A 25,836-nucleotide genomic window follows, 5' to 3' on the forward strand; every position below is an offset into this window, starting at 1 on the left:
GCTCATTCTGCTAAAGTAGAACTTGTCTGCCTTGAAAAGCCTTTTCACCTACCACATTCATGCATTTGTTACCTGTGTGTGTGACTTACCTGTGTGTCAAGATACATTTCTAATGTACATCTTGGAGCTGCATTAAATGTGATAATCCAGAACAGATGGTATAATGCTGGAGAAGCACCACTGTTTTGCGAAGATCTCCTCTCACTGGCAGAATATGAGGCGCAGCACTATGTCTGTTTTGGTTTCAGGAAGCCGAGCGTATGTTCTCTTGTCCCTGAGCCAGCAGGATGGCATTGAGCAGCATATGGATTTTGACAGCCGCTATACTCTCTTGGAGCTGTTTGCAGAGACGACATCCTCCGAAGAGCACTGCATGTCCTTTGAAGGCATCCATCTCCCTCAGGTACCTGCTGATCTGACTGATTCTGATATGGTCAGGAAGGGTTCCCTTGTGAAGACAGATGGTTGAGAATGCAAGGATTCGAGTGCATGTCTGAGAAGCAGATGAGATAAGAGTGGCAGGACCCAAAGACCGAGATCAAGGATATTAGTTGGCTGGGATAATCCAGGGACTTGCCTAGTGTGGAGGTGGAGGGCATTGGGTTTGGAGAAAGCCAGAACTCACAGGGGCAGAAAATTAATTGGAAATGGAGATATAATACAGGATGATTTAGGGTCTAGCTCAACAGCGAGCTAGAGGAGAGCATAATTTTCTAGCTGTTGGCCTGATACATTGCATCTCTTTCAGATTCCAGGGAAGCTGCTGTTTTCTCTGGTGAAGCGCTACTTGTGCGTCACCTCCCTCATGGACAAGCTGAACAGCACCACAGAACTGGGAGGGGAACGCCAAGACTGCGCAGCCCCCAGCGCAAACTTTGGGGAAAAGAGTCGGGTGCAACGGGAGTTTGACTTCAGCATGGCCATGGCGAACCTCATTTCGGAGCTGGTGCGGGTCATGGGGTGGGACCGCAGCCAGGAAAGGGAGCTTTCCCTCAGGGAGACGCAGCCTCGAGTCGTCCGCTCCATCTTCCAGCCCAAGGGTTCCACTTGTACTGCTGTCCAGGTCCCTCTGGTCACCCCAAAGCCGTCGCCACGGAAAAAGCAAGGGCAGGGATTTTTGACTTTGTCAGATTTCTCCAACCGTAGCAGCTATGTAGAGTATGTGCAGGAGAACCTGAAGCCGGGGATGACCGTGCGCATGCTGGAAGACTACGAGGAGATCAATATCGGAGACGAGGGCGAATTTCGCCAAAGCAATAGTGGGATGCCCCCTGTACAGGTATGTGGTTTGGAGAAAGAAGGAAGGAAGGAGCAGAGCTGGGGAAAGAATTGGGGGATGGAGGGGTGGAACTTGCAGTGTTGTTCCTCCCAGGATTTAGGGGTTGTTCCTTTTGGTGGAATGGTTAAGTGGCATTTAGAACTGCTGCATCTTTCATTGGTTTAATCATGGAATTGGGGGGGATGTATTACCTTAGAAGGGAGATTTTTGATTTGTTTTATGTTCATTTTCTCTTCATGGCAGGATGACTGCAGGTCAGAAACTTCAGGCCAACTGTTTTGCAGCCCCCTACCTATGTGAAATATGCCCTTCCCTTTATTAAAGTTATAATGTTGATTCATGGAGTTTGTTGCTCTGCTTGCTATCTGCTGTTTGTTTGAATGCTTATTCTGTATCCAATTTTTGCCGGTTTGTACAAGTCTGATTGTATTTTATTGTTTGTGTGTCTGGCCAAATTACCCTTTTCATGTGCCTGGCTATCTAGCTCTGAAGTTATAGTTAAATATTGTTCATCCTTTCCCTGATTTCAGTAGTATAGCTTCTTATTATCCTCATTGTTTGTTCAGTCTAGCCTATGTCCTCAGATGGCCTTTAGGAATGATTTCTTGTCTGGTTAATGTATTCTGGTTTAAATTCCAGCTTATGGCTGGAATACGCATAGTGTAGGGTTGAAGCCACTTACCCTGCAAGACTGAAATACTAAATCATATTCTTGAAGCCAGTTTCAGTATGCTTCATCCTCTCGGATTTAGCCATCTGAGCTTCAGGGGGTTGGATCAAAATTTCAGAAACTAGTATGAGTAGCACTGGGGATTTTTCCAGCCCTGAGACCACTTTAAAAGAAAGAGAGAGAAGGAGAGAGAGATAGAAAAGAAAAGACAAAATAAAAAAATTCCTTCCAGTAGCACCTTAAAGACCAACTAAGTTAGTTCTTGATATGAGCTTTCGTGTGCATGCACACTTCTTCAGATACCAAGTGTGCATGCACATGAAAGCTCATACCAAGAACTAACTTAGTTGGTCTTTATTTATTTATTTTTTTTAAAGTAATTTTTATTGGGTTTTCACATTTTAAAAACACACACAGATGAAAACAAAAACAAAACATGTATAATTTCATAACCTTACTTTCTTAACCCCACTCCCTGACTTCCCCCCACCCCCCCTTCATACATCCCAAATCCAATAATTAGCTCAGCAGGTTCTTATCTCTCTTCTTTAACATATTATTGTTATTTTTAAAATTAATTCTTATTACTTGGCCAAATTTTACTTGTCCAATTTTCTTATAAATATTAAGTCCTTTTCTAAGGTCGACCCAAATTCCCTTCCACGAATTTCCCCCTTTTTATATTGAATGTAGGTCATAATAGCCAAACACAAAAGTCATAAAAGTTTTAAAATTCTGTTCTCCCCTCCCTCCCTACCCCGGTTTCTGTCCCTTCCCAAATAAATGTCCACAAAACAGTTCTTAGCCTGGATTCCTCACATCAGAGGCCTTCAAATCTCTGTCAGTCTCTCTCTGCCGGTTTTGTTGGTCGCCCTCTTTGTTGGTCGTCAGGTCTCGAAGGAGCTCTGGCACAGTCTCATCAAATTTTCTTCCATCCAAAATACTTGGTAACAGCTGCTGCAACAAGCCAACTGATCTCCCATACTCAAAGAGGAAGCCCCAATCATATTTCTTATTTCTTTTAAGTTCCAGTATTCCAAGTGTTCCATGGGCTTCCTCTTTCCACTTTCGCATCTTTCGCAGATTGGTAATCCCAAGATCTTCTTCTTTATGTTCTAGCAGTGTAGGCTTCAGATTGGTACTCTCCTGTAGTTTCTTAACTCCTTCTTCCCTCTCTTCCAGTTCCAAAAAAGTCTCCTCTGGTTCAGCTGCAGATTTTGTTTCAGTCAGATCCTTTATGCATTCAGCAGGGTTGCTTGTTTTAGAGTTCAAGGTTATAAGTTGTTTGTTCATAGCCATGCTTTGCTCTTGCAGTATTCCCATGAGAAGAAACATTCTTTCTATCTCTGCCTGTAATTTTCCATCTGTAGCCATTGTAATGTTTCAAAGTTTCCCCTAGGGGGATTCTAATTACTTAATAGTCCTTTCCCAACAATCTGTTGCTTTGTTATTTGTAACTACTTTGTTCCCAAGCACTTTAATTCAAATATAGCAAATTTAGTCCAGAGAGATGTTAAACAATAAAAATTTTTAACTTTAACTGCCCGTTTGACAGCTCCTTTGACAGCTGTCAAACTCCTTGTTCCTTTTCCTCCAGCTCACACACAGGGGCACTCCCGGGTCGGGGGGGGGGGGGTTAGACAAAAGCTTCTAAAGTTCGAGACTTACTCTCCAGCACAAATCTTCTTCTGTCAAATTCATGGAATTAATGTCTTTTAACTCGTACCGGAAAAAAAAAAATCTCTCCACCTTAGTTCTCCGATCCTTGCTTTAAATCTTTTGTAAATAGAGGGGGTGCGGACTTCCCTTTAGCACATCCCCCGGTCGTACCGAATTTAAAGGTAAAAATTTTAAAGTCCAAATTCCATTCTACTCACGGGTTATTTCAAGTCCAAATTTCAGGGGAAAAAGTCAGCGCTCTCCGGCCATGGCTCGCGGCTTCGCTCCACTGCAGTAGCGGTCTACTCACAGCACCACGCCACTCTCCGTACCCTCTCCGTAGCCTTTAAAAAGGCTCTTCGTGGGTCGGGGGGGGGGCGCTTGAGGTGCCCACCGAGTCACCAAGTCCGCAGGCTTCCGCGCCTGCGGTTTCTAAGGGTCCCCGCGTCGCTAACTTAGTTGGTCTTTAAGGTGCTACTGGAAGGAATTTTTTTTATTTTGTTTTGACTATGGCAGACCAACACGGCTACCTATCTGTAACCAGAAAAGAATAGCTTAGGCTAGGTAAAGGGTTATGTATTACATACTTAAGAGCCTTAGTAACCATGAAATCACCTGATGAAGATATCTTAATATCATGTACTTTACACTTAATTAGTGAGGGTGCATGAAATTCCGAGCATTGACCACAGGAATAAACAATTATAAATCTTCCAAAGTTGGGTACAAATGACAGCAAGGGGAGTAGTATAAGAAACTGTTGTTCAGTCTGATATCCAGTGAGTTAAATGTACCCGTTAGCTGTCTTAACTTTTCAAAAGTTTTGTTATTAGAGGAGTTGAAAAACAACCAGGGGAGAGCTTTTTTGCTCATAGCGCAATATAGAAGAAATGTGAAGGTTCTTGTTTAAAATGTAGCAAGTGATGAATAGATGGAAAGAGATTTATTCTGTAACTGCCTTCTAGAAATTGAAAATATGTTTACATTATAGGGATATGGTGGAGGTAAGCTGGAGTATGGAGCCAAGGAAATAATTCTTTCAGTAGCAGTTTGCTTTGCAGCGTTAACTTTGCCAAGGCCAGAAAATAATGATGTTGCAATAATATTGGATAGTTTGAACAAATATTCATTACAGAGTTTATGCACAGACACAAAAATTGTAGATATTGCCTCAGTGTTGAGTATCCAGAGGGAGAATGAGAGCTGAAATTACACCCTCCACTCTTAAGATCATCTAGAGTAGTGGGAAAGATTTAGAACTGAGTTTTGCTCATGTTGAGGATGTTTTCCCTATAAGGCAGCATTTCTTAACCTGGTGCCCTCCAAGAATGCCATTTAGAGATTCTCATCTGTAGACAGTGCCAGTGAACTGCAGTGGAAAGAAACTTGAACTTCAGAGGAACTTTCAACATAGTTCTGAATTTTTCCTAAAAATCCCATGTTTTGTCACAACTTCTCCTCCTCCTCCTCCTCCTCCTCCTCCTCCTTCTTCTTCTTCCCATTTATTTATTACCACTATTCACCCTAAGGTCCCAGGGTATGCCACAGCATTGAAACACAACAATAAAAATAGTTCAAAGCAATTTATATTCATGAAGGTAAAGTTAAAGTTCCCCTGACAGTTAAGTCCAGTCACGGACAACTCTAGGGTTGTGGCGCTCGTCTCACTTTACTGACTGAGGGAGCCGACATTTGTCCACAGACTGTTTTTCCGGGTCATGTGGCCAGCATGACTAAGCCGCTTCTGGCGAAACCAGAGCAGCGCAGGGACTCAACTCAACCTTTTTATTCGACCATCAGTCAGAAAAGCAGCGCAGGGAAACGGCGTTTACCTTCCCACTGGAGTGGTACCTATTTATCTACTTGCATTTTGACGTGCTAGAGAACTGCTAGGTTGGCAGGAGCAGGGACTGAGCAACAGGAGCTCATCCTGCTGCGGGGATTCGAAGCACTGACCTTCTGATCGGCAAGCCCTAGGCTCTGTGGTTTAGACCACAGCGCCACCTGCGTCCCTCATGAAGATAAGGTGGGTCCTAAAAATATACACCTTAAGCGTCAAAAGCCATGGCAAAGAGGTACATCAGCAGCATCTTCCAGAAGCTGTATGATGTAGGTGGAGAGGGTGTACCACAGCTTAGGGGGCACCCAAGAGGCTCTGTAAGGCATGAGGCAGTGCTGCTGATATTTGAGGCCTGAATCTACTATATATGGCAGATTCAGGCCTCAGATATCTGCAACACTGCCTCTAACACTGGAACAATGCCGATACCTCTTGCACAGTTGTTTTGATGGTGATTGGAATAAAAATTATAGAGCTGTTTGCTTGTATAATAGTCTACGTTTAGGTATAACCAAGGATACTCTGTCCTTCACCCAAACACTGGATACTTTCTGATTTTGAAGTTTCGTGTTATTTTATTAGATAATACACCCACACACCAGCCGCATCCAGGCTGATGTCAAATCTGAAATGTTGCTGGTATATTCATAAGAATAAAGACCCCAATATTAAGAATATCATGCTCTACCAACTGAGCTAAAAGCGTTTCTGACTGGATGCATGTGCATAATAGGGAAAAGGAGGTTGGGGAGTAGAAGGAGTGTTGGCCAGGGAATTCCATGTGCAGAATACTGTATGTGGGCGGCGAGGATACAGCAGAGGACTGAATGGTCCACATGATGTTCCTTCAGTTATGTTGCTCATTATTTTGCTACAGAAGCAAGATGATACATTTCGTATTAACTCAACATGTCTGGTGAGAAAGTTTGCCAGATGATATGCAAAACAAGTCACCGCTTTTAGCAGAAAATCATGGGCTAAGCATCTAGGCAGTTTAGGCTGTGGCAACTGAGAGGCCTGGTATTTGTGAGATGCTAAGGTCACAGCTTGAATGAAGAAGGAGTTGGCTGTAGCTGGCAGTTGCCCAAGACTTTTGGATCTAAGGCAAGCTTGTTGAGCTTTAGTCTTCAGCTCACCCATCTCTTCTACTGATCTTAATCACTATACTGTGCTTGGTGCTTCTAAGACTTAACATAGTGTTGTTCTGTGTTCAGGTTATATTTTTTCTTCATATGTTTGTGTCTTCAGTCCAGTTGTGATAGTTGTCTCCTCTCCTCCCCAATATATTTCTGCAGTATTATTCTGCAAATAATTCTTCAAGGGGTAGCTCCCCTCTTTATGTTTGAGTCACTTCTCCCCATCCTCTCTTTCCTGGACTTTAATGTGCAAGGAGGGTGTCGGGAGAGGGAGTTGGTATTAGTTTTGAACCATGTACCTCAAGCACAAGGTTAAGGAGCCTGCTCTTGAGTCTCCCTTTCAGCCTCCATGCCCTCAATGTACTCTTTCTGAAGGTCTCTGTGGGAAATAGAATGCTGAACTTGATGGGCCTTTGGTCTGCCTTGCAGATTCTGTTAAGCTTAGCTTCACTACAGTGGTACCTCGGGTTACAGACGCTTCAGGTTGCATACGCTTCAGGTTATAGACTCCGCTAACCCAGAAATAGTACCTCGGGTTAAGAACTTTGCTTCAGGATGAGAACAGAAATCGTGCAGCGGCGGCGCAGCGGCAGCAGGAGGCCCCATTAGCTAAAGTGGTGCTTCAGGTTATGAACAGTTTCAGGTTAAGCAGGGACCTCCGGAACGAATTAAGTACTTAACCCGAGGTACCACTGTACTAGGTTTTCTGCAGGACTAGGGGGAACCAACCCTCACTTCTGCCCTAGCTAAACAAAAAAGAGCTTAATTAAATAAGGAAGGCGTTCTACCACCTAAACGATGAAATTCTTGGAACATTCAACTGCAGAGAATTGTCTGGCCAGTTGACAGTATTTGACCAGCCAGTTAACTGGTGTACCAGTCCTAGAACGGTCTTAAATTAATTCTGCCAAACGAAATTAGATACGATGCAAAAAAACGGGTCACAACTTGATTCCTATAACATGATCAAGGATTGTGTTGATCATTGACATTACTACCAAATAATAACTACCCCCTGTTCCCTACATCCTTAAACTTGCTGCATAATGTATGCACCTGTGCCAGCTTTTTTGTTCTGCATCTCAGAGCTCCCATTACGCAGCACAGAAGATTTGGGCTGGAAGTTAGTTCTAACCCTGAAGTTCTGTTCATCCTCACAGGTTTTGTGGCAGTCCACGGGCCGCACCTACTGGGTGCACTGGCATATGATAGAGATTACAGGCTCCGGGGAGCAGCCTGAAGAGGAGGCTGCCCAAGAAAAGGTCTCCAATATAACAGAGAACCTGCAGCTACACACAGGTGAGGTTAGATGCACTGTGTGCTTTTGTAAACATATATGCATTATTGTGGGTGTCACCTTTATTCCTTGTTTTGCTTTCTTTCTACTTTTCAGATATATTCCTTTTAGTAACGATCACTAGAGAGGAAGAATTGTGTTGCATGCTTTGCTTTCTTATGTCTGGCCGCAAAAATGATTTATCACGGAATAATTCAGAATATTTTCTTGACTAAATTGACATATTTCCTCCTCCTCTTCCAGGAGCGCTACAGTTTTGTTTTCCTGTCTAGCTTAGCAGACATCCCTTGTCTCTCCTGTGCCCTGTCCTGTAGCCATTTGTGAGGTTTTTTCTTCAGGTTGTTCTTTTTCTTGCCTAGCTGTCTCCAATTCTCTCTCTAAGACTTTTTCTTTCCTCCTTGCCTCCTGCCCCCCCCCCACTTTTCACAGTAAGAATCCAATCAACCATTCCTTGTTGCATGTTTTAAAGGTGACATTAGCATGGGTAACCTTAAAGTCAGGTTTCCTCAGCTGTGTCACAACACGTAGTCCATTAGCCATCGAGGTAAGAATTGTTGGACAGAGCTATAACATTTAACCAAGCTTGGCATCTGGGTGGTACCTTATGACAATTCCTGCTTGCACATTTGTATAAAACTAAATAGCGACCCTGGCTGCTATACCTGATAAGTTTGGATGAAAATCTCCAGTCTATTACTTCTCCACCTTTCTTTACGTAACTGTGGCCTGGTCAATGGAAACAACAGATCACTTCATAAAGCTATTCCTCCAACGTATCATTGACACTTCTTGCATACAGAAAACTTGCACACCTGGTTCTAGGCTACCGTGTATTCTGTCATGCTAGGATTTTATGCATATGGAGAAGAAAGAAAGAAGCATTCATATATGGGACCCCTCTTGCGTGGTCTGAAGTGATGCAGCAGAGAAATACTTCTATTGTGTGATCCACGTTGCATGTAGACTCGCCATATACTTAAACCTCCCTTTCCTCTCTTTAACTTTACATCTGCTATTGCCCTTTTCACCATCAACTCTCTTCATCCACTGCGGTACCTTATTCCCTGCCTTGGGAACAACATTGGATGGAGCTGTGGGCACAAGTAGTAGCCAAGCCGTTTGTTTAACTTGGGTCTGAGTTTTCATGTATATCAGGAGAGGGCCTAGGAGAGTTTGCTTTCTTTTCTGCATGCAGTTACTAAGACCTTCTACTGCAAGCCACTCGGAGGACTGTACTCTCTACCATACCTGACGGATCGGATGAATGAGAACTCTGGGACGCTGAGCCGGGCTGAATGGTGGGAGCTCCTCTTCTTCATTAAGAAGCTAGAACAGCAGGAGCAGCAGGAAGTGGTCCAGTTCATCCAGCAAAATCACGAAGAGGTGGTAAGCGGAATGAATCAGGCATGAGAAGAAAGAGGAGAAGCATGCAATGCTCCTGGGAGGAGGACACTGGAACGTCCCCTTCCTACTTACCAGATCATTGTATCAGAAGTGTGGCCTGCCAGCCCACAAGCTATGTCCTCGCAGTTCTTCTGTGGCTGAGTCTCTTGGAGGGGTGGGCCCTGGACCTTCTGCTTCCAGTGGCTGTGGCTGGACTTGAGAAGCACAGTATTTACATGGGAGTCAACATACAGTCATACCTTGGGTTACAGACGCTTCAGGTTGTGTTTTTTCATGTTATGGACCACCGAAACCCGGAATGGGTTACTTCCAGGTTTCGGTGGTTGTGCATGCGCAGAAGCGCTAAATCGCGCTTTGTGCATGCACAGAAGTGCCAAATCTCAACCTGCATGTGCGCAGACATGCCACTGCGGGTTGCGGACACTTCGGGTTGCGGACGTGCATCCCACATGGATCATATTCACAACCCGAATGTCCACTGTACTTGTAACGGTCTCTTTTTATTTCAAGGTGTCGGAGCTAGATGAAGAGGGCCTGATCCAGCTGTCGGTGTCAGTAGAGTTGGCTAAGAAGGTGCTGCAGCTCCTGAGCAAGTACTGCCAGGGCTGCACCTGCAGTGACCTGCATAGCTCTCACGTCTATCTCAAGTATTCCTTCAGCAAAGGAGGGACAGAGCAGAACTGCCAAAACGTGGACGTTACGCCCCTGGATTGTGGCGGCCTTTCTGAAGGCATGGCGTCCAAAAAGCCAAAGAAGGAGTCGCTCTCGGCTGAAGTGCCTTCTCCAGCTCCATCGGCGGCAGAGAAGACTGACACACAGCTGATTAACGAGCTCCTCAAAGTGGAAGGCCTTTCATTTCCGGACACGTTGGATGAAAAAGCCAAGAGTAAGGGTGCCAGACAGCATTCCCACCTCCGTTCATTTGGGGTGAAGTAACTGAGGGGGGTGGTTTTGGTGGGGGGGTTTAATCCCAGAGAGACTGGTTGTGGGCTGAGGGAAGCTAGAATGGAAAGTAAAGGGGCGTCATGGTGTTTCTAGACAAGAGAGCGTTTGAAACGGAGTGGTGGCTTGTACTGATCGGTGTTTTGATCCTGGTCAGCTTTTTGCAGCCTCAAGGTGACAGGGAAGAGGAACTCACTGGAGAAGCTAGCAGATGTTGTGGATATAATCCAGAAATCTAGTTCTGAGGTTGCGCTGCAGATGGCTGGACTCAGATTCATCACCAAGATCTTGGAGGATGAACCAGGTCAAGAGAGACAAGTCATCAAAGTGGACAGTGGCCCTTCAGTCAGGTCAGTTCCTTTCCCGCCCCAGGCAATAGCAGCAGGAGGGCCACTTTCAGTTCCACTGCTTTGCAGGAGAAGGTGCCTCAGGGGAGAAATATGAGCAGGATGTTAGCTGACTGATCTTTGGTAAAATTGGTCTTTCTTTTTTCTTTTAATAAGTAGATTATGGGTTATTTCTCCTTGGGGCTGATTCACATGTTAAATGGGTGAGCCTTGGGCACACACATCCGCCGTCCCTTCTCTTCTCCTTTCATGTACACTGATTCTTTCTCGACTTCATGGTTTATAGCAAACCAGTGTGCTATTCCATCTGAGCCCACTGCATTTTGTTTTTTAAATTATTTTTTTATTAAATTCTCTGTTTTACAATTTAAAATACTCATTTTACCTCCTTAAGATATCATTGAATTCCCTTCTTCTCTTTCCATGGTTCATTTTACATATCATAAATCCCTGCATATTTTATAAAAACTATACCATTCAGTATTCCATTATTGCATCCATCAAAACTTATTTGCACTCCTGAATTTATCTTAATGCTGCCAGCGTTTTTCAGCTGTACACAATTCATTTCCCACATATTCAATAAATGTTCTCCAATCTCCTTTAAACGTATGTTCTTCTTGTTTTCTTATTCTACATGTTAAGTCTGCAAGATGTGCATATTCTGTCAGCTTAAGTTGCCATTCTTCTTCGGTTGGGACCTCGCTCGTTTTCCATTTTGGGGCTAACAATTGCGGCGGGGGGGACGACGGGACGACACAGTGCATTTTGAGTATACAACACTTTGCCCAGCTTCGATACAACAGCAAGCAGTGGTTTGTTGCACACCAAGAAATCAGTAAGGCGGGGAGAGGGGTGGGAGCATGACACATACGTAACACTAAACCATGGTTTCACATGATGTATGTTCTTTAAAGAAGAAAAACAACAAGAGCATGTTTTAGTTATCCCAGGCCTTAGATAATGCGGCTTATAAATCCGAATAAAGTGCAAAATGAATTGGGTGTCCTGTTCTAAAGCAAGCTTAGTTTTTTATATGTGTGTTCTTCTGAATTTGGGACAGCTCTTTCCCTGGACTCCAGCTTCTCCTCAGGAGAAGTGTCAGAGCGTAGGCTGGCCCAGCTGTGAGTGTCCAGACAACTGTAGGGTATAACAGTGGCCCTCTTGTTGTCCCCAGAGAGAAAATGGTGAAGATGCTGGTGGAGCTGCTGAGCAACCAAGTGAAGGAGAAGCTGCTGGTGGTGATGGCACTGCGCCTGCTTTATGTGTTCATGGCAAAGTACGATTGGAGAGTTCTCTTTGCCACGGAAGGCGGGGTGCGTGCCGTGTTGGGCTGCATGCAGGAATATCCCGCATCAGCATTGGTCCAGCAGGCTGGCTTAGCAGTAAGTGGAATGGGGGGGTGGGAGGGTTGCCTGATGGGGTATGGATTTGGGGGAATAATTTGCTCATTATTCTATAAGCAAATGGAATGAGGGATTGGCATGATGGATTTAAAAAAAAACGTATTTCCCGTGTAGCAATAGCTTTAGTCTATAGCAGCAATTTTGAATTATGGTGTTGGAGGAGACTCTTGAGAGTCCCATGGACTGCAAGAAGATCAAATCTCTTCGTTCTTAAGGAAATCAGCCCTGAGTGCTCACTGGAAGGACAGATCGTGAAGCTGAGGCTCCAATACTTTGGCCACCTCATGAGAAGAGAAGTCTCCCTAGAAAAGACCCTGATGTTGGGAAAGATTGAGGGCACAAGGAGAAGGGGACGACAGAGGATGAGATGGTTGTACAGTGTTCTCGAAGCTACAAGCATGAGTCTGACCAAATTGTGGGAGGCAGTGGAAGACAGGAGTGCCTGGTCCATGGGGTCATGAAGAGTTGGACACGACTAAACAACAACATAGCAGCAAAAGCAGCCAGCAGTTTTGTGGCACCTTAGAAGCCTAACATGAGAGCTTATGCCATAGTTTTTTTTGCTTTTGTTTGCCTTTTTAAGGTACTGTCAGACACTTGAAAAATGTATTAGCCTCTTCCTCATGTTCAGAGCAATGGACTCTGAATAGTGGATACCTGATAATAATTAATAATAGGATAAGTAATGTGCTTTTGGGAGTTAACGGCGCATAATAAATTGCATGGATAGCGCACCTGCTTCAGAAAAGGTGGATTTTTACACAGATACCACTTTTGCCTAGAAGTTTACATGTATCCCATCATATTTGATGAATGCACAGGCCTATTTCATCTGTTTGTAGAAAGTTAAACTTGTGTGAACAGGCGGGCCAGGAAGAAACAAAAGCATATCCTCTAGCATGTGGCAAATGGGTCAGGGAAGCGTATTGACCTGTGACAAGAGAATGCCAAGCAAGGTTTTCTAGAATTGTTCAGGAGTCGTTGCATTTGTGAGAATGGGCCACCATTCAAAAAACTGAATTACAATAGAAAGGATGGGGGTTGCTCTTGTTGGGAAGGGCTTTTAACGTTTGCAATCTTGATTCCGTTCCTGCTTTTTGCCCTTCTAGGCCCTGAAAGTCCTGGTGGGTGCTGGGAATTGTGAGCTTCTGAGCAGCAGTGGGAAGGCTAACCCTCTGAACCACTCAGATGCCCAGATGATGCGGGAGATCTTTGCTAGCATTGGTTCTGCTTCTGGCAAGGATTCGGATAACTTGCTCTGTGTCATCTGTACAGCTATTGAGAAGATGTTGGGCACACCTGGGTAAGCTGAAAAGGGATCCTTGGCAAGATACTGATAGGTTAACCGGTTAAACTTAATCGCAGCTAAGGATAGTCCAGTGTGTGGAGATAATATTCAGAGTCCCCTTGATCAGTAGCAGCTGGTGGGACAGAAGGCAGGGAGACCAGCAGCAGATGAGCCAATCAGAGCCACCCTCACCTTGGTTGGCTGTTACGTAAGATGGCAGGAGGTGAGGCTGGCTGAGGTTGCTGCCCTTGTTTCTATAGAGCAGAGTTTCCCAAACTTGGGTCTTCAGCTGCTTTTGGATTACACTTCCCATCATCCCTGACCACCAGTCCTGCTAGCTAGGGATGATGGGAGCTGTAGTCCAAAAACAGCTGGAAACTCTGCTATAGAGCTTCTGGAGTGAAGGAATTCTTTTGGAGGAATCATTAGTATGCCATGTTCTTAATATATGGTTGACATACGTCTGTAATTTCCCGGGCATCGCCAGAATTCAGCCGTCGGTAATAGTGTCTGTGCGCAAAACCCTGAAATGTCTGGGAAATCAGGACGTATCTCAATGTCCTTTCCTCCATCTTGCACTCAGCTTGTTGTTAATTTATTTGTATACCACCCTTCATCGGGGCGGAGGAAGGGGGTACAGTGGGACGAGCCGCCCCGGGTGTCACCACTGAGTGGGGTGACAAAATGCCGGGAGGCACTCACCGCGGGGCCTGCAGCACGCCCGCAGGCTCCACGCTGCCTCAAATGGTCCGTCCACCCCTTCCCCCTCAGCTGTCGGGCAGCTGAGTGGGAGGAGGCAGGCAGACTCCTTGGCCCTGTGGAACATCCTGCCCTGGCTGGCCCCGCCCCTGGGCGCAGAGCATGTGCACCACCCCAGGCGCCCAGTCGGCTTGCTCCTCCACTGCCCTTCATCTATAGATCTCATGGTGGTTCACAGCATAAAAGCACCATATAAAAGCCACAAAAGATATAGTAAAAATAAGAAAAACAAACCAATAACCTCCCCTCGCACAACACATTTAAAGGGACATTGGATGTCGATTGACCAGTCTGACAGATGCCTTATTTGCTGTTGTCTGAATTACTAGCTTCTCTGGAGCCGATAGTTGCTGCTCTTGTATAGTCCTGTTTATATAGTCTCGTAAGGTAATGCCAGTTGGGGCCAGGCAGTCACCCTCTGCTTGTTTCTCCTTTCCCCAGGGCTTCATCAGCAGTGCAGAATGGACTGTTGGTGCTGAACATGCTGATCAACCATCACAAGGGCCTGGCGGAGCAGCTAGGAAACTCTGACCTCCACGCCATCCTGCAGAGCTGCTGCCGAGCTGGCCAGAGCTCCAACGAGATCCTGGCTCGGATAGTGCTGAAGAGTCTGGCTGAACATAAGTTGCCGCTGAGCCAGGAGAATGCAGGTACGCATGGCACTAGACCTGCAGTTTCTGATCCTTAGTCCCCCTCTGCAATTTAAGTATCAAAGTGCACAAGTGCAGAAGGCTTAGTTTTACTGAATGATGCGGGACAGAAATCCTCCCAGTGCTTTATTTTTCCACGAGGAAGAATCCATTTCTAAAAATGCGTTGTTTCATAAAATTTGTTAGTAACAATATATGAATGCCAATACAATATTAGACAAGCTTGGCTCAAAGTTGTAATTAGTTTTTTTCTCTCTCCAACTGATCGTCACTATGAAGTGTCTGAGGGAGTAGATAGGGAAGAATTCAATGTCACATTGAGACAATTGTGCTATTTCAGCTTGCCAGACGGAACAATCCACCATCTCTCATGCCTCATGTGCTGTTCTGGGGGATCTCACACACATCCCGAGCCAATTCAGGGGCTGCACAGTGGAAGGAATGGAGGGGAAAACACCGTAATGCAAGCACAGGGCTTCTACTGAGCAGGGGGCCCATAGGCAGGGTAAACAACAAATGCATATAGGCCGATGTCCAAAGTCGGTAATAAGCAGAGCAGAACTATTGAAATCAGTGGACTTGGGTTGCTAATTTCCATGTGTCTCATGTGTGTTTGACTAACATTGAATACCATTCAGTAATCCCAAACCAAAAGTTACAGAAAGTGATCAATTCATCAGTGACTGGCTGCGCAGGTTGATTCATAATCAAAGCCAACATTCTTACTTCATCTCAGCCTGTAGCTGAAAGCAAAACCAATGCTGTGATTAATTCTCGTTTCGTTTTCAACCAACACACAGTGCCAGTATCTCATATTTCTTTTATGGAGTCAGGGAAGTTGTTTATGTATAGACTCATTTTTTTTGGGGGGGGGGGAACCTTATCAAAAGAGGAAACTGGTTCAAGTAATTCTGAATAAGATCTGTCTCCCTCTAATGGGCGGGGTTCATAATGGTAGTGCAGTTGTCACTCTGGGGGCCTCCCCCCCCCCAGCTGCTGATAACACTGGACGGGATTCACCTAATGAGCCCCATCAGTGAAAGTTCTTCAGAAGGATTTATGCTTGCTCAGCTGGGCTTCCCGCCCCTCCCCGTGCCCCAAGTTGGCTTGGGGGAGGACCGCAAGACCAGTGTATGGTGAGGGAGGAGGGATCACTCCATCCAGCAAGCTGAGATACTTGCAGAGAGTGTGATACTGAATTCCACCCAGTGTGTATCCTCACAGCACAGACCATTAACCTTTTACATTGAACTATATATAAAGCCCTTTAAACATATTTACAATATAAACTTTTGCCTTGGAGGTGATTGCTCCACAAGTCTTTTGGGAACAACCTAAGAGCAGAGGCTACTTTTTAGTTTTGTTTAATAATATTTTTTTTTCCTGGAAACCCCTACATCACTGACTTCATTTCCATCAAACACTGCCTTGTGCTACTAGAAAGTGTATGCATGGAATGCCTGGTCTCCTTTGCCTGCACATTCAGCAAGGTCTTCTGTACTTAACCTAGGAGAAGCTTGGTCAAGTGTGTTTTGCTCGCTTACCCTTCTAGAGCCCAGTGTACTGGTGCCTTTCATCCATAACCCTCCTTTCCACTGTGAACTGCTGGTGTTACGACTCTTTTTCTCTCTCTAGGAGAGTGAAAGACGTGAGGCTTAAAACCACCTTGGCCCCAGCAATTCCTCATGTGGCTTTTCTAATTGTACTCAACAAGGCATGATCACCAACTAAGATTCTTCCTCGACTCATTTCAGGAGAGTGCCATTTTAACTCACAGGGATCCTGTCCTCATCTCTCCTTTTCTCCCTCCCCAGAGTCTGAGACCTCCTTTGAGCTGAAGGACATGGATGTCCCCACCCTGCTGAAAAACCTCCAGGAGACCAACTTCTCCAAGGAGGTGGTGCTAGCCCTGGAACGCTGCCTTTGTGATGAGGGTGTCTGCCCCGAGGGCAATGGCACCGAGCTTTTGCCAGACCGTGAGCACTTCTCGATGTTGATGAAAACCCTTGAACAGCTGGGAGCTGAGAAGACTGTGCAGATGGGCATGCTGAGGTGAGCTGGAAAAGATGGAAGCGCGGCTGTGCCTGGTGGGGGGACTTGTGCATGTCATTGTCATAGGGTGGAGAGGGATGCTTCAGAAGAGTGTAAAGGCAAATTGGATGCAGGGAGACCAATGTCCCTTGAGTAAAGGTAAAGGGACCCCTGACCATTAGGTCCAGTCGTGGCCGACTCTAGGGTTGCAGCGCTCATCTTGCTTTATTGGCCGAGGGAGCCGGCGTACAGCTTCCGGGTCATGGCGAACCAGAGCAGCGCACGGAAATGCCGTTTACCTTCCCGCTGGAGCGGTACCTATTTATCTACTTGCACTTTGACGTGCTTTCGAACTGCTAGGTTGGCAGGAGCAGGGACCGAGCAACAGGAGCTCACCCCGTCGCGGGGATTCGAACCGCCGACCTTCTGATCAGCAAGTCCTAGGCTCTGTGGTTTAACCCACAGCGCCACCTGCGTCCCTGTCGGACTTGGGGAGTTGTTGTCTAAGTGGGCATCATGTATGCAGGGCCTGCGTTTATAGATTTTCATCTCTTGGTAGATGTGGAAACCTGTGGAACTTCTTAAAACTTGGAATGCGGGGATTAGGACCCCACAAATGGGCAGGTTCTCCAGCAGAGACAATGTAGGGAAGCTGTAGTCCTTCAGAATGCATGTGAAGGAACTAAGCAGAGGTTACTGGTGTTGAGAGGTGGCTTTTATGATCAGAATCATGAGGGAGAAAGCTTGGTGGGTTGCTGTGGCTGTTGCCAATCAGTTTTGGGGTATTCTCAGGGCAATCATGTGCTATTACAGGGGTGGCATTTCTTGTAGGGGTTGTAGTGAGCTTGACTTGTGGAGGAGTCTCCGTTCCCAAGCATCTTAAAAGCAAAGGGAAAAGAAGATTTGTCCTGCTTTAGAAAGAAAGATATTATTAGAATGGACTCTTGAGCTGCAGGGGCAGCCTATTGCACTTGGGTCCAAGTCAAGGCAGAACTTGCTGTTTTCCCTCTTAACTGTTTTCTGTTTGTTGCAGAATTTTGAATAAGTTTTTGGACAGTACCCAAGAGGATGCACTGCCCTGGCATGAGTGCATTGAGCCCTGTCTGTCCTCTCTGAGCGCCAACAGCAATGACCGGGAGGTGAGGGACTCAATTGGTATATAGCTTGAAATACTGAAAGCAAGAGGGGCTGGTGCGGTGGAAGTCATTTGAAGATCGTCCAGGTTGAAGAATAATATTGAGCATCTGTATTGCATACCGAGTTGCAAATCCCTAACCAAATGTAGTTGACGAAAAGCAATTTTTTTGTCCTGCTAGAACCTCACATTTCAAATTTAGAAGTGTGTTGGCGAAACTCATGGCTTCAACTCTGCAGCCAGGGCAGCTGAGTCACCAGGGATGGGTGTCCTGGGACTGACAAACGTGCATATGGATAAATAAACCAATCCAGTTGCACGTCAATTGTCAATCATTATTTCAGTCCATCCTTTTAAACAGTTGCTCTCCAGGTCACTTTAAGCAACCATATGGGGGAGCTTTACAAAAAGCTGGGCTTCCTTTGCCTTTCTTTGCTAGGCATGTGTGGTCGGAATGGACTTAAAATAATAAATATCTGTTTTGTTGCTTGAAACCTCTCTGAGTTTGTGTGTAAGTAAGGCAGCTAGACTGTCAACTTGCCCTGGCAAATTCAAGGACTATAAAAACTTAGTTAAATGAAAGCGAGTAGCTGATTTGGTGGGGCTAACCCAAAAGACCAGACATGCCTGTTGAACAAAAATACAAGGAAACCCCCCACAAGGAAGGTCCTAGAGCAGGAATGAGGAACTTGTGACCTCCCAAGGACTACAACTCCAGTCATGCTGGCTTGGGGCTGATGGGAGTCCAACAACATCTGGAGGAGTCTACAAGCTCTCCATCCCTTTTCTAGGGAGCTTAGAATCCATTCTTGTAATCACCTTGCACCTCCCTTCCTGAAGCAGGAAACAGTGCTCAAGGTGAGTCTTAGTGTGCTTCTGTGTGGTCTTGCACACAGATCAAAGTCTGTCCATAGATTGAATAGGACTAACTGGGGCGCCGTCTTCCTTCATTAAACTGAGAGCCAGAGTTTACAGAATTGGAACTGTGCCAGAGTGCAGCAGAGCCAGAAAGCCACAAGCATGTAGATGCATTTGAAGCTGTCCATTGACTTCTGGTCTGACAGCGTTTTCCCAAAGGGGGACATTTGGAGAAGAAGCCTTAGCCCACCTGGGGAATATATCAGGAGACAGCTTAAGGAAGGGAATGGAGATGCAGAGGATGGCTGTGGCTTCTCCAGAGCTGTCCAGAACATTCTTGAAGAAGCTGGTTGCAGAACCCAGCCCTGTGATCCACCAACGTGCCATTGCTGTCTTCCTCGTCTGTAGGTTGTGCAGGAGTTCATTCGCTTCCTGCATCGCCTGGCCACCACAAACAAAGACTGTGCCGTGGTGATGAGTCGCGTGGGCACAAAGGAGGCGCTCACCAAAGCGATGGACAGGTACAACTCCAATCTGCTGCTAGTGACGGAGCTGCGCGACCTGGTGACCGACTGCGAGAAATACGCCAGCCTTTACAAGAAGATGACCACCAGCATCCTGGCTGGCTGCATCCAGGTGACTGAGACCAGGCTGGGGTAATGAGGCTTGGGGTGGCTGGCCAGGTAACAGGAGGGAGGGCATGGAGTGTCAGCAGCCTGGCCAGTTATGTCTGGTAAAACAGAGGAGGTCAGCCTGAGATTAGTGGTCCTCTTTTGAAGCTCTGGGGCTCTGTTCTCTTATTCATCCCCCATAATACATTTGACTTGCTGCAGATGGTGGAGCTTCCCTAAAAAGATGCTTGGTGAATTTCAAGGCTCTCTTCAGCAGTTTGGGCTACTGAAATTGAAGGGATCAGAAGCCCAGATACTTTCTTCTGATCATGTCTTGAGCTCTACTAAGAATGCCTCTGTTTGTTCCTCTGCCCCCCTTGCTCCGACAGATGGTTCTGGGTCAGATAGAGGAGCACAGGAGGAGCCACCAGCCTATCAACATCCCTTTCTTTGATGTGTTCCTGCGCAACCTTTGCCAGGGTGAGCGACTCATTTGGGCAAGGAATCAAGTGGCGGCTGCATCAGTGTGAAGCCTGATCCAATTCAACTTTGCTTGTTGGTCTAGGTTCCAATGTGGAGGTGAAGGAAGACAAGTGTTGGGAGAGGGTGGAAGTCTCCTCAAACCCCCACCGAGCCAGCAAGCTGACGGATAGGAACCCAAAGACATACTGGGAATCCAATGGCAGCACTGGCTCTCACTACATCAATGTTTACATGCACCGTGGAGTGGTGGTCAGGTGGGTTCTGGTGGGGTTCACTGAGGAATCTCTTTGCACGGGTTGGGTTGGGGGATTTCCTAGGCAGCAGAGCAAGGGTGGGCTTGAGTGCGTTGGTGCAGTTGGCACCTCTAAGGTTTTAGGGAGAAGCTCACCTGGCTGCTTGGTTTTCTTTAGGAGCGATTCTCGGGGAACAGAGGTGAAAACTGTGGATATTTTTCATGCCAGGCATATTGTGAAACACTTCTGGCTTTTCAGGGCAGATGACCCCACCAGCTTTGTGAAGGGTGCTGGGATTCTTCCAGGAGTTTAGCTTGAACGCTTGTTTCTTTCCTCTCCTGGTGTAGGCAGATGACTCTGTTAGTGGCCAGTGAGGACTCCAGCTACATGCCAGCCCGGATCGTGGTCATGGGAGGAGAGAACTCTTCCAACATCACTACCGAGCTCATTACTGTGAGTGCTGCAATCTTTCTGCAAATCTGTACTGCTCTGGCCATTAACCTCAGGTCAGAAGGGCTCACATTTGAAAGTTATTTCACCATATTGCTGCAATCTGGGCCCAAATTATCAATATTTGACATAGAGCATGTATCTGTGCTGAATTGCCTGACACTGGAATGATTACCTATTGGAGATTTCCTATTTCTACTGGACCTGCCTCTTGCCTACCTGCCTTTCCTTATTTCCTAGTGGCTATTCTACCCTTCTTCCCATCCCCAGCTATTTTTAACGGTATATTAGAAATTACATCAATGAGCAGGGAAAGATTTAGCTTGCCTTATTGATAATGCAGAAAAATGAACGAGGTTTTCTCCATCGCAGAAGACTTAACATCTATTGAGAGGATAGTCTCTTTAAATTTCTCTTCCCATTTATGTCCTATGGAGCAGCTTCCTGGTCTCCCTGAAAGCTGCCTATGTACCTTTGCTGTGGTGTGAATTGTTTGGTTTTACATTCTCTACAGTTGTAGTGAGAAGGGCTCTGGTTCATTACATCAATGGGGGGGAACACAGAGAAGAAGGGTGTGCACAGGGGCAGGAGGGTGGATTGTTAACTGCATTAACACTTCTAGCTCAAGGTGAGACTCTGGCTCTTTTCCTTACAGCTGAATGTCCTGCCATCAGCCAGCAGGGTGGTTCTTCTGGAGAACATGGCCCGCTTCTGGCCCATCATACAAATCAAAATCAAGCGTTGTCAGCAGGTAGGGATGTACAGTGGAACAGAGAGGAGCTTTGATATAAGACATCCTGCACAATTAGTTTCCTCACATTACTAGGGCATTTATTTTGAATTCCCAAGCTCGCCAATCCGCACACCTCTCAAAATAGCATTGGTGTTTCTGAAGTATTGCTTTTTCCAAGCATTTGAAGGATTGCGATCCGTACCTGAGAAAATGCAGCACTTCTCAAGGAGGAATAGATTTGTCGTAATGACATTGTGGAATGATGTTAATGCGAGTGCAGAGGGTATAGATTGTGAGACGACAAGTGACAAATAAACAGCTTAACACTTTGTACCTTGGTCACATTCTGATAGTTTTTCATGGATGCTGCACTGTTTTTTGGAACTTTTTGGTTCGCACATTTTGCAGCTCCTTTACAGCACATCTCATATGCAGAAGAGCATGGCTATCTTTCAAAAGACAAAGAGCAGCTACTACATAAAAGAGTGTAAAACACAGTACTCTTCTGTGTTAAGTGGGTGGAATATGGCTCTCTTATTGTTATACCATAACTTGGAGAAATGTGTGCATGAGTGTGGGTGGGGCAAATTTTGATCATATGGAAATAGCGAGTTGCTTCTTTATACATAACACATTGCCTTATTGGAGAAGTCCATGTCGTTCTCAGGGGGGCATTGACACTCGCGTGCGTGGCATCGAGGTGCTGGGTCCCAAGCCCACCTTCTGGCCCATCTTCAAGGAGCAGCTGTGCCGGCGCACGTACCTCTTCTACACCACCAAGGCGCACACCTGGTGCCAGGAAATCTCGGAGGACCGGATGCAGCTGCTGCAGCTCTTCAACAGGTCTTGCCCTTTCCCTGGGGCCGCAGGTGGGGAGGGGCAGGGGTGTCATGCGGGGCAGGGAGGGGTCTCCCTCTTGCGCTGGGAGGGGGTCCACATTCCCAGCCCTTCTCACGCTTACCCCAAAACAGGGTTTCCCAAAAATGGGTGTCCAGCTGCTGATGGACTACAATTCCAATCGGCTCTGATCATACGTCCTGCTAGCTAGGGATGATGGGAGTTGTAGTCCAGAAACAGCTGGAGACCCAAGTTTGGGAAACCCTGTCAGAAGATATCCATCTTGCTCCTTCTCCTTTTCATCTCGGTAATAATGATGATGATGATGATGATGATGATAATAATAATGTTATTATTCATACCCCACCCATCTGGCTGGGTTTCATGTTGTTCAAGCTCCTGCCCTGCTTTGTCCCGCGCCCTGTGCAGGCATTGCTTCTCAGCCCATTTGTCCCTGACCTCCAAAGGCCTCCAAGCGTCGCCCAAGTCAGCAGCTGACCCTCCACCCCTTTGCCGTTTCAGGTTGAACAGTGCCTTGCGCCACGAGCAGGTCTTTGCCGACCGCTTCCTTCCCGACGACGAAGCTGCCCAGGCCCTGGGCAAGACCTGCTGGGAGGCTCTGATCAGCCCTTTGGTGCAGAGCATCACCACTCCAGGTATGGCATCTCCTTCCTGGCACCCTCCCCTCCCCTCCCCTCTCCCAGCAGCCCTCCGTGTTGACTCTTTCCTGCCCTTCCAGATCCCAGCGGCATCAGCCCCCTTTCCTGGCTCCTGAGCCAATACCTGGAGAACCTGGAGGCTTCCCGGAGCTCCAAAAGCCGGGCGGCCATCTTCAACTCTCGCGTCCGGCGCCTGAGCCACCTTCTGGTGCACGTGGACTCCAGCAGCCCTGAGCCTGAGGAACTCAAGCCCCCCGTGAAATCCAGTGAGTGTCTCCCCACTCCCTGCTTGGGCAGATAGGCAGCCCAGGAGGAGCAGGTCCCCTTTCCCAATTGAAGGTGGGAAGGTCACTGCAGGGGAGCCTCTGGGGGCCAGGCAGACCTTGGCAGGAGCAAGAATGGCTGCAAGGGGGGTGGCGTTGGAGGGAGAACTGGGGAGGGAGGATAGCCCTCAAGGTCCCGTATAGTCAGAAGTGGGTGCCTGGGTGCTCCGGTCCTCGTGAATAACGCCGCACAACCCCCACTTTGCAGACGGGAAGAATGTGAAGAACAAAGAGTCCAGCTCTGGGACTGTCAAGGCAGCCGTGAAGAAGCCCAGCAGCACCACTGGCATCACCCAGTGCTGGAAAGGGGTGGTCCAGCAGCAGGTAGGGGGAGCACAGGACCAGGTGCGAATGGGGGCGCCAAGCAGGGTGAGATGCGGCGTAGCGACTCTCCATTGCTGCAAGCAGATGTCTTTCTGGCCACGTCTTCCATGGCAGACCATTCACTAGTCCTGCTGCGTTGCTCTCACTGTGTCTGCATGCAGCTGCTTCCCTGCCTATTAAGGAGTTACTGGGAAGGCAGCCTTGGGGAGAGCTGAGGCTGCAGGACAGGACTGGGTGTGGACCAGACTCTCCCAGGAAAGGGGGTTTCCTGGCTCCAAGCTCTACGTGGTGCTGCTAAATTAGGTGGGAGCCTCGCTCTTATTTTGACACTTCTGCCCAGTTCCAGTCCCATGCACAGACTTTCCTGATGACTGACAGACAATCCAAAGATGAGAGAAAGGGTGTTTAGCGCTACCCAGGACAGGCAACTAGCCAGGCACCCCTGCCCGCAGGAAGACTTCCAGGCAGGCCCCAGGGAGCCAGAGAAGGGCGTGTGGGTTGCTCTGACCCTGTGGTGCTCCTTGCGTCCCTCTGCCCAGGTGAAGCTGTTCCTGGAGTCCTCCTGGCAGGCCCCGGACTTTGTGGAGCGCTACTGCAACACCTACCTGCGCCTCCGCACCGCCATGGAGGAGCTCTTTGGGCAGCAGATGTCCTTCATGCTGGCCCTGTGCCACGGCTTCTCGGGGGGTCTGCTGCAGCTCTCCTTCCTGACAGCCATGCATGTGAGTAAGGGCGCAAGGGTGGGGGGCACGGCCTAGTCATGGGGGAGCTCATTTGCAAGGAGCAGAACTGTCCCTCTGACATCCCCCCTGTCTCTGCAGCCTGCCTGGCCCTGCCCCTTGCACTTCCAGGCATGTCAAACGTGGCCTCATCTCAGGGCCTGCCTGGCCCCCCTGGCCTGATCACAGAGCAGCCAGCCTCCCCTTCTGGGATCCATCCCCTTCCCTGGAGGCGTTGCTGCTGCTTTGAGGGAGGAATCCCCTCCGCCCCCCTCCCTTCATGGAAGCTCCACCTGCTTCTTCTCCCGGCTTCAACTGGTGCCTCTTGCTCTGTGGCCAACAGGTGAGTGAGCAGTTTGCCCGCTACATCGACCGGTGGATCCAGGAGAGCTGGGCGGACTCTGGCAACGTGGAGACTTTGCGGCGCCTGCAGCAGAGCCTGGAGCCCGTCCTCTTCCTGGCAGGCCTGGAGTTGGCCAACACCTTCGAGCACTTCTACCGGTGAGGAGCCCTTTGTGGAGCAGATATGCGGAATTGCATTGGGGAGGGGAGGGGAGGGGAGGGCCAGAGCTCGGGGGAGAGAGCAGCTGCCGTAAATGCAGAAGGCCTTGGCTTCAGTCTCCAGGAAGGAGGGAGATATTCCTGCCTGAAGCCCTGGAGCCCCTGCCGGTCAGTGTGGACAGTGCTGAGCTGGAGGGACCAAGGGACCTGGCTCAGTCCAAGGCAGCTTCCCATATTCCCAAGGAGCTGCTTATCATGTTCTGGGAGACGGCGCAGGCGTCGGGCAGGAAGTGGTGCAGCCTGTTCCTGGCACTTCTGTAGGGAAGAAGGAATTGAGAGGGCCGGTTCAGCTGCTGGGTTCCTTCCTTCCTTCCTTCCTTCCTTCCTTCCTTCCTTCCTTCCTTCCTTCCTTCCTTCCTTCCGTGGGTCTCTTGTACGTGGGGCTGGCCTGCCCTGACTGGAGTGCCCAGTGTTTGGTCTGCCCTCTCTGCTTGCGCAGGTACTACCTGGGAGACCGGCTCCTGTCGCAGGGCAAGACGTGGCTGGAGTGTGCGGTGGTGGAGCACATTGGGCTCTGCTTCCCCAACCGCTTCCCCCAGCAGATGCTGAAGAACCTGAGTGAGCTGGAGGAGCAGCAGCAGCAGTTCCACCTCTTCCAGCTGGAGCAGCTCGACAAGCACCTGCTGGAACTCGACCAGGATGGGAACTGGGAGGCGGAGGAGGAGATGGAGGAAGGAGAGGTGAGAGGCGAAGGAGCCCCATCCCTGTGGACCACGCAGGAGGTCCCCTGCCCACAAGGCCTTTTCTTCCTCCGCTGACACTGCCTGGGGAGCCCCCACTGTCCGCCAAAGCCACAAACCTCCTGTATTTCCCCAGATGGTGGAGGCGCAGCAGCTGTTCTCTCGGGAGGAAGAGGCCGAGGTGAAGGTGCTGGCGCTGTCTCCACGCTGTTGGACCATCTCCTCGTTCTGCTACCTGGAGGATCCTGCCAGGTTCTTCCCAGAATCCCTCAGTCAGCACCTGAGCAAGTTTGCTGACTTCTACACCCAGAGTGAGTGCCAGGCTGTTCTTAAGCCCAGCCCTGCCTCTCTCAGGCTGAGTTTCGGGGGGCTGGTGGACTCTGAACTTGGAAATAGGAACCATCAAACTTTCTATAAAGAAATGATACAAACCTTCACGGAGAGCTGTGAGTCTTTAAACCATACATTGAGAGAGGCAGCGTTAAGAGGTTCATAATCTTTGAGAAATCTGGCTAATCTACA

The 25,836-nt window shown here is 47.9% G+C and overlaps 1 protein-coding gene across 1 annotated transcript in view; it reads left to right on the forward strand.

Moving 5' to 3' along the window:
- LOC307211644 (cullin-9-like) overlaps positions 1–25,836 on the forward strand; it is a 58,391-nt gene that overhangs the window by 14,645 nt on the left and 17,910 nt on the right. The window contains exons 3-26 of the mRNA XM_079968369.1: positions 249–403; positions 749–1,279; positions 7,745–7,883; positions 9,077–9,267; positions 9,796–10,171; positions 10,385–10,577; positions 11,752–11,959; positions 13,090–13,283; positions 14,469–14,677; positions 16,492–16,729; positions 17,742–17,847; positions 19,110–19,337; positions 19,702–19,792; positions 19,878–20,049; positions 20,376–20,481; positions 21,134–21,229; positions 21,879–22,054; positions 22,571–22,704; positions 22,788–22,973; positions 23,239–23,354; positions 23,894–24,076; positions 24,417–24,574; positions 25,074–25,314; positions 25,451–25,625. Of these exons, the coding sequence (XP_079824495.1) occupies positions 249–403; positions 749–1,279; positions 7,745–7,883; positions 9,077–9,267; positions 9,796–10,171; positions 10,385–10,577; positions 11,752–11,959; positions 13,090–13,283; positions 14,469–14,677; positions 16,492–16,729; positions 17,742–17,847; positions 19,110–19,337; positions 19,702–19,792; positions 19,878–20,049; positions 20,376–20,481; positions 21,134–21,229; positions 21,879–22,054; positions 22,571–22,704; positions 22,788–22,973; positions 23,239–23,354; positions 23,894–24,076; positions 24,417–24,574; positions 25,074–25,314; positions 25,451–25,625 (4,602 nt within the window). The remainder of the gene's footprint in view (positions 1–248; positions 404–748; positions 1,280–7,744; positions 7,884–9,076; positions 9,268–9,795; positions 10,172–10,384; positions 10,578–11,751; positions 11,960–13,089; positions 13,284–14,468; positions 14,678–16,491; positions 16,730–17,741; positions 17,848–19,109; positions 19,338–19,701; positions 19,793–19,877; positions 20,050–20,375; positions 20,482–21,133; positions 21,230–21,878; positions 22,055–22,570; positions 22,705–22,787; positions 22,974–23,238; positions 23,355–23,893; positions 24,077–24,416; positions 24,575–25,073; positions 25,315–25,450; positions 25,626–25,836) is intronic.

Source organism: Podarcis cretensis (genome assembly GCF_951804945.1).
Source record: "Podarcis cretensis genome assembly, chromosome: 3".
NCBI classification, from domain to species: Eukaryota; Metazoa; Chordata; class Lepidosauria; order Squamata; family Lacertidae; genus Podarcis; species Podarcis cretensis.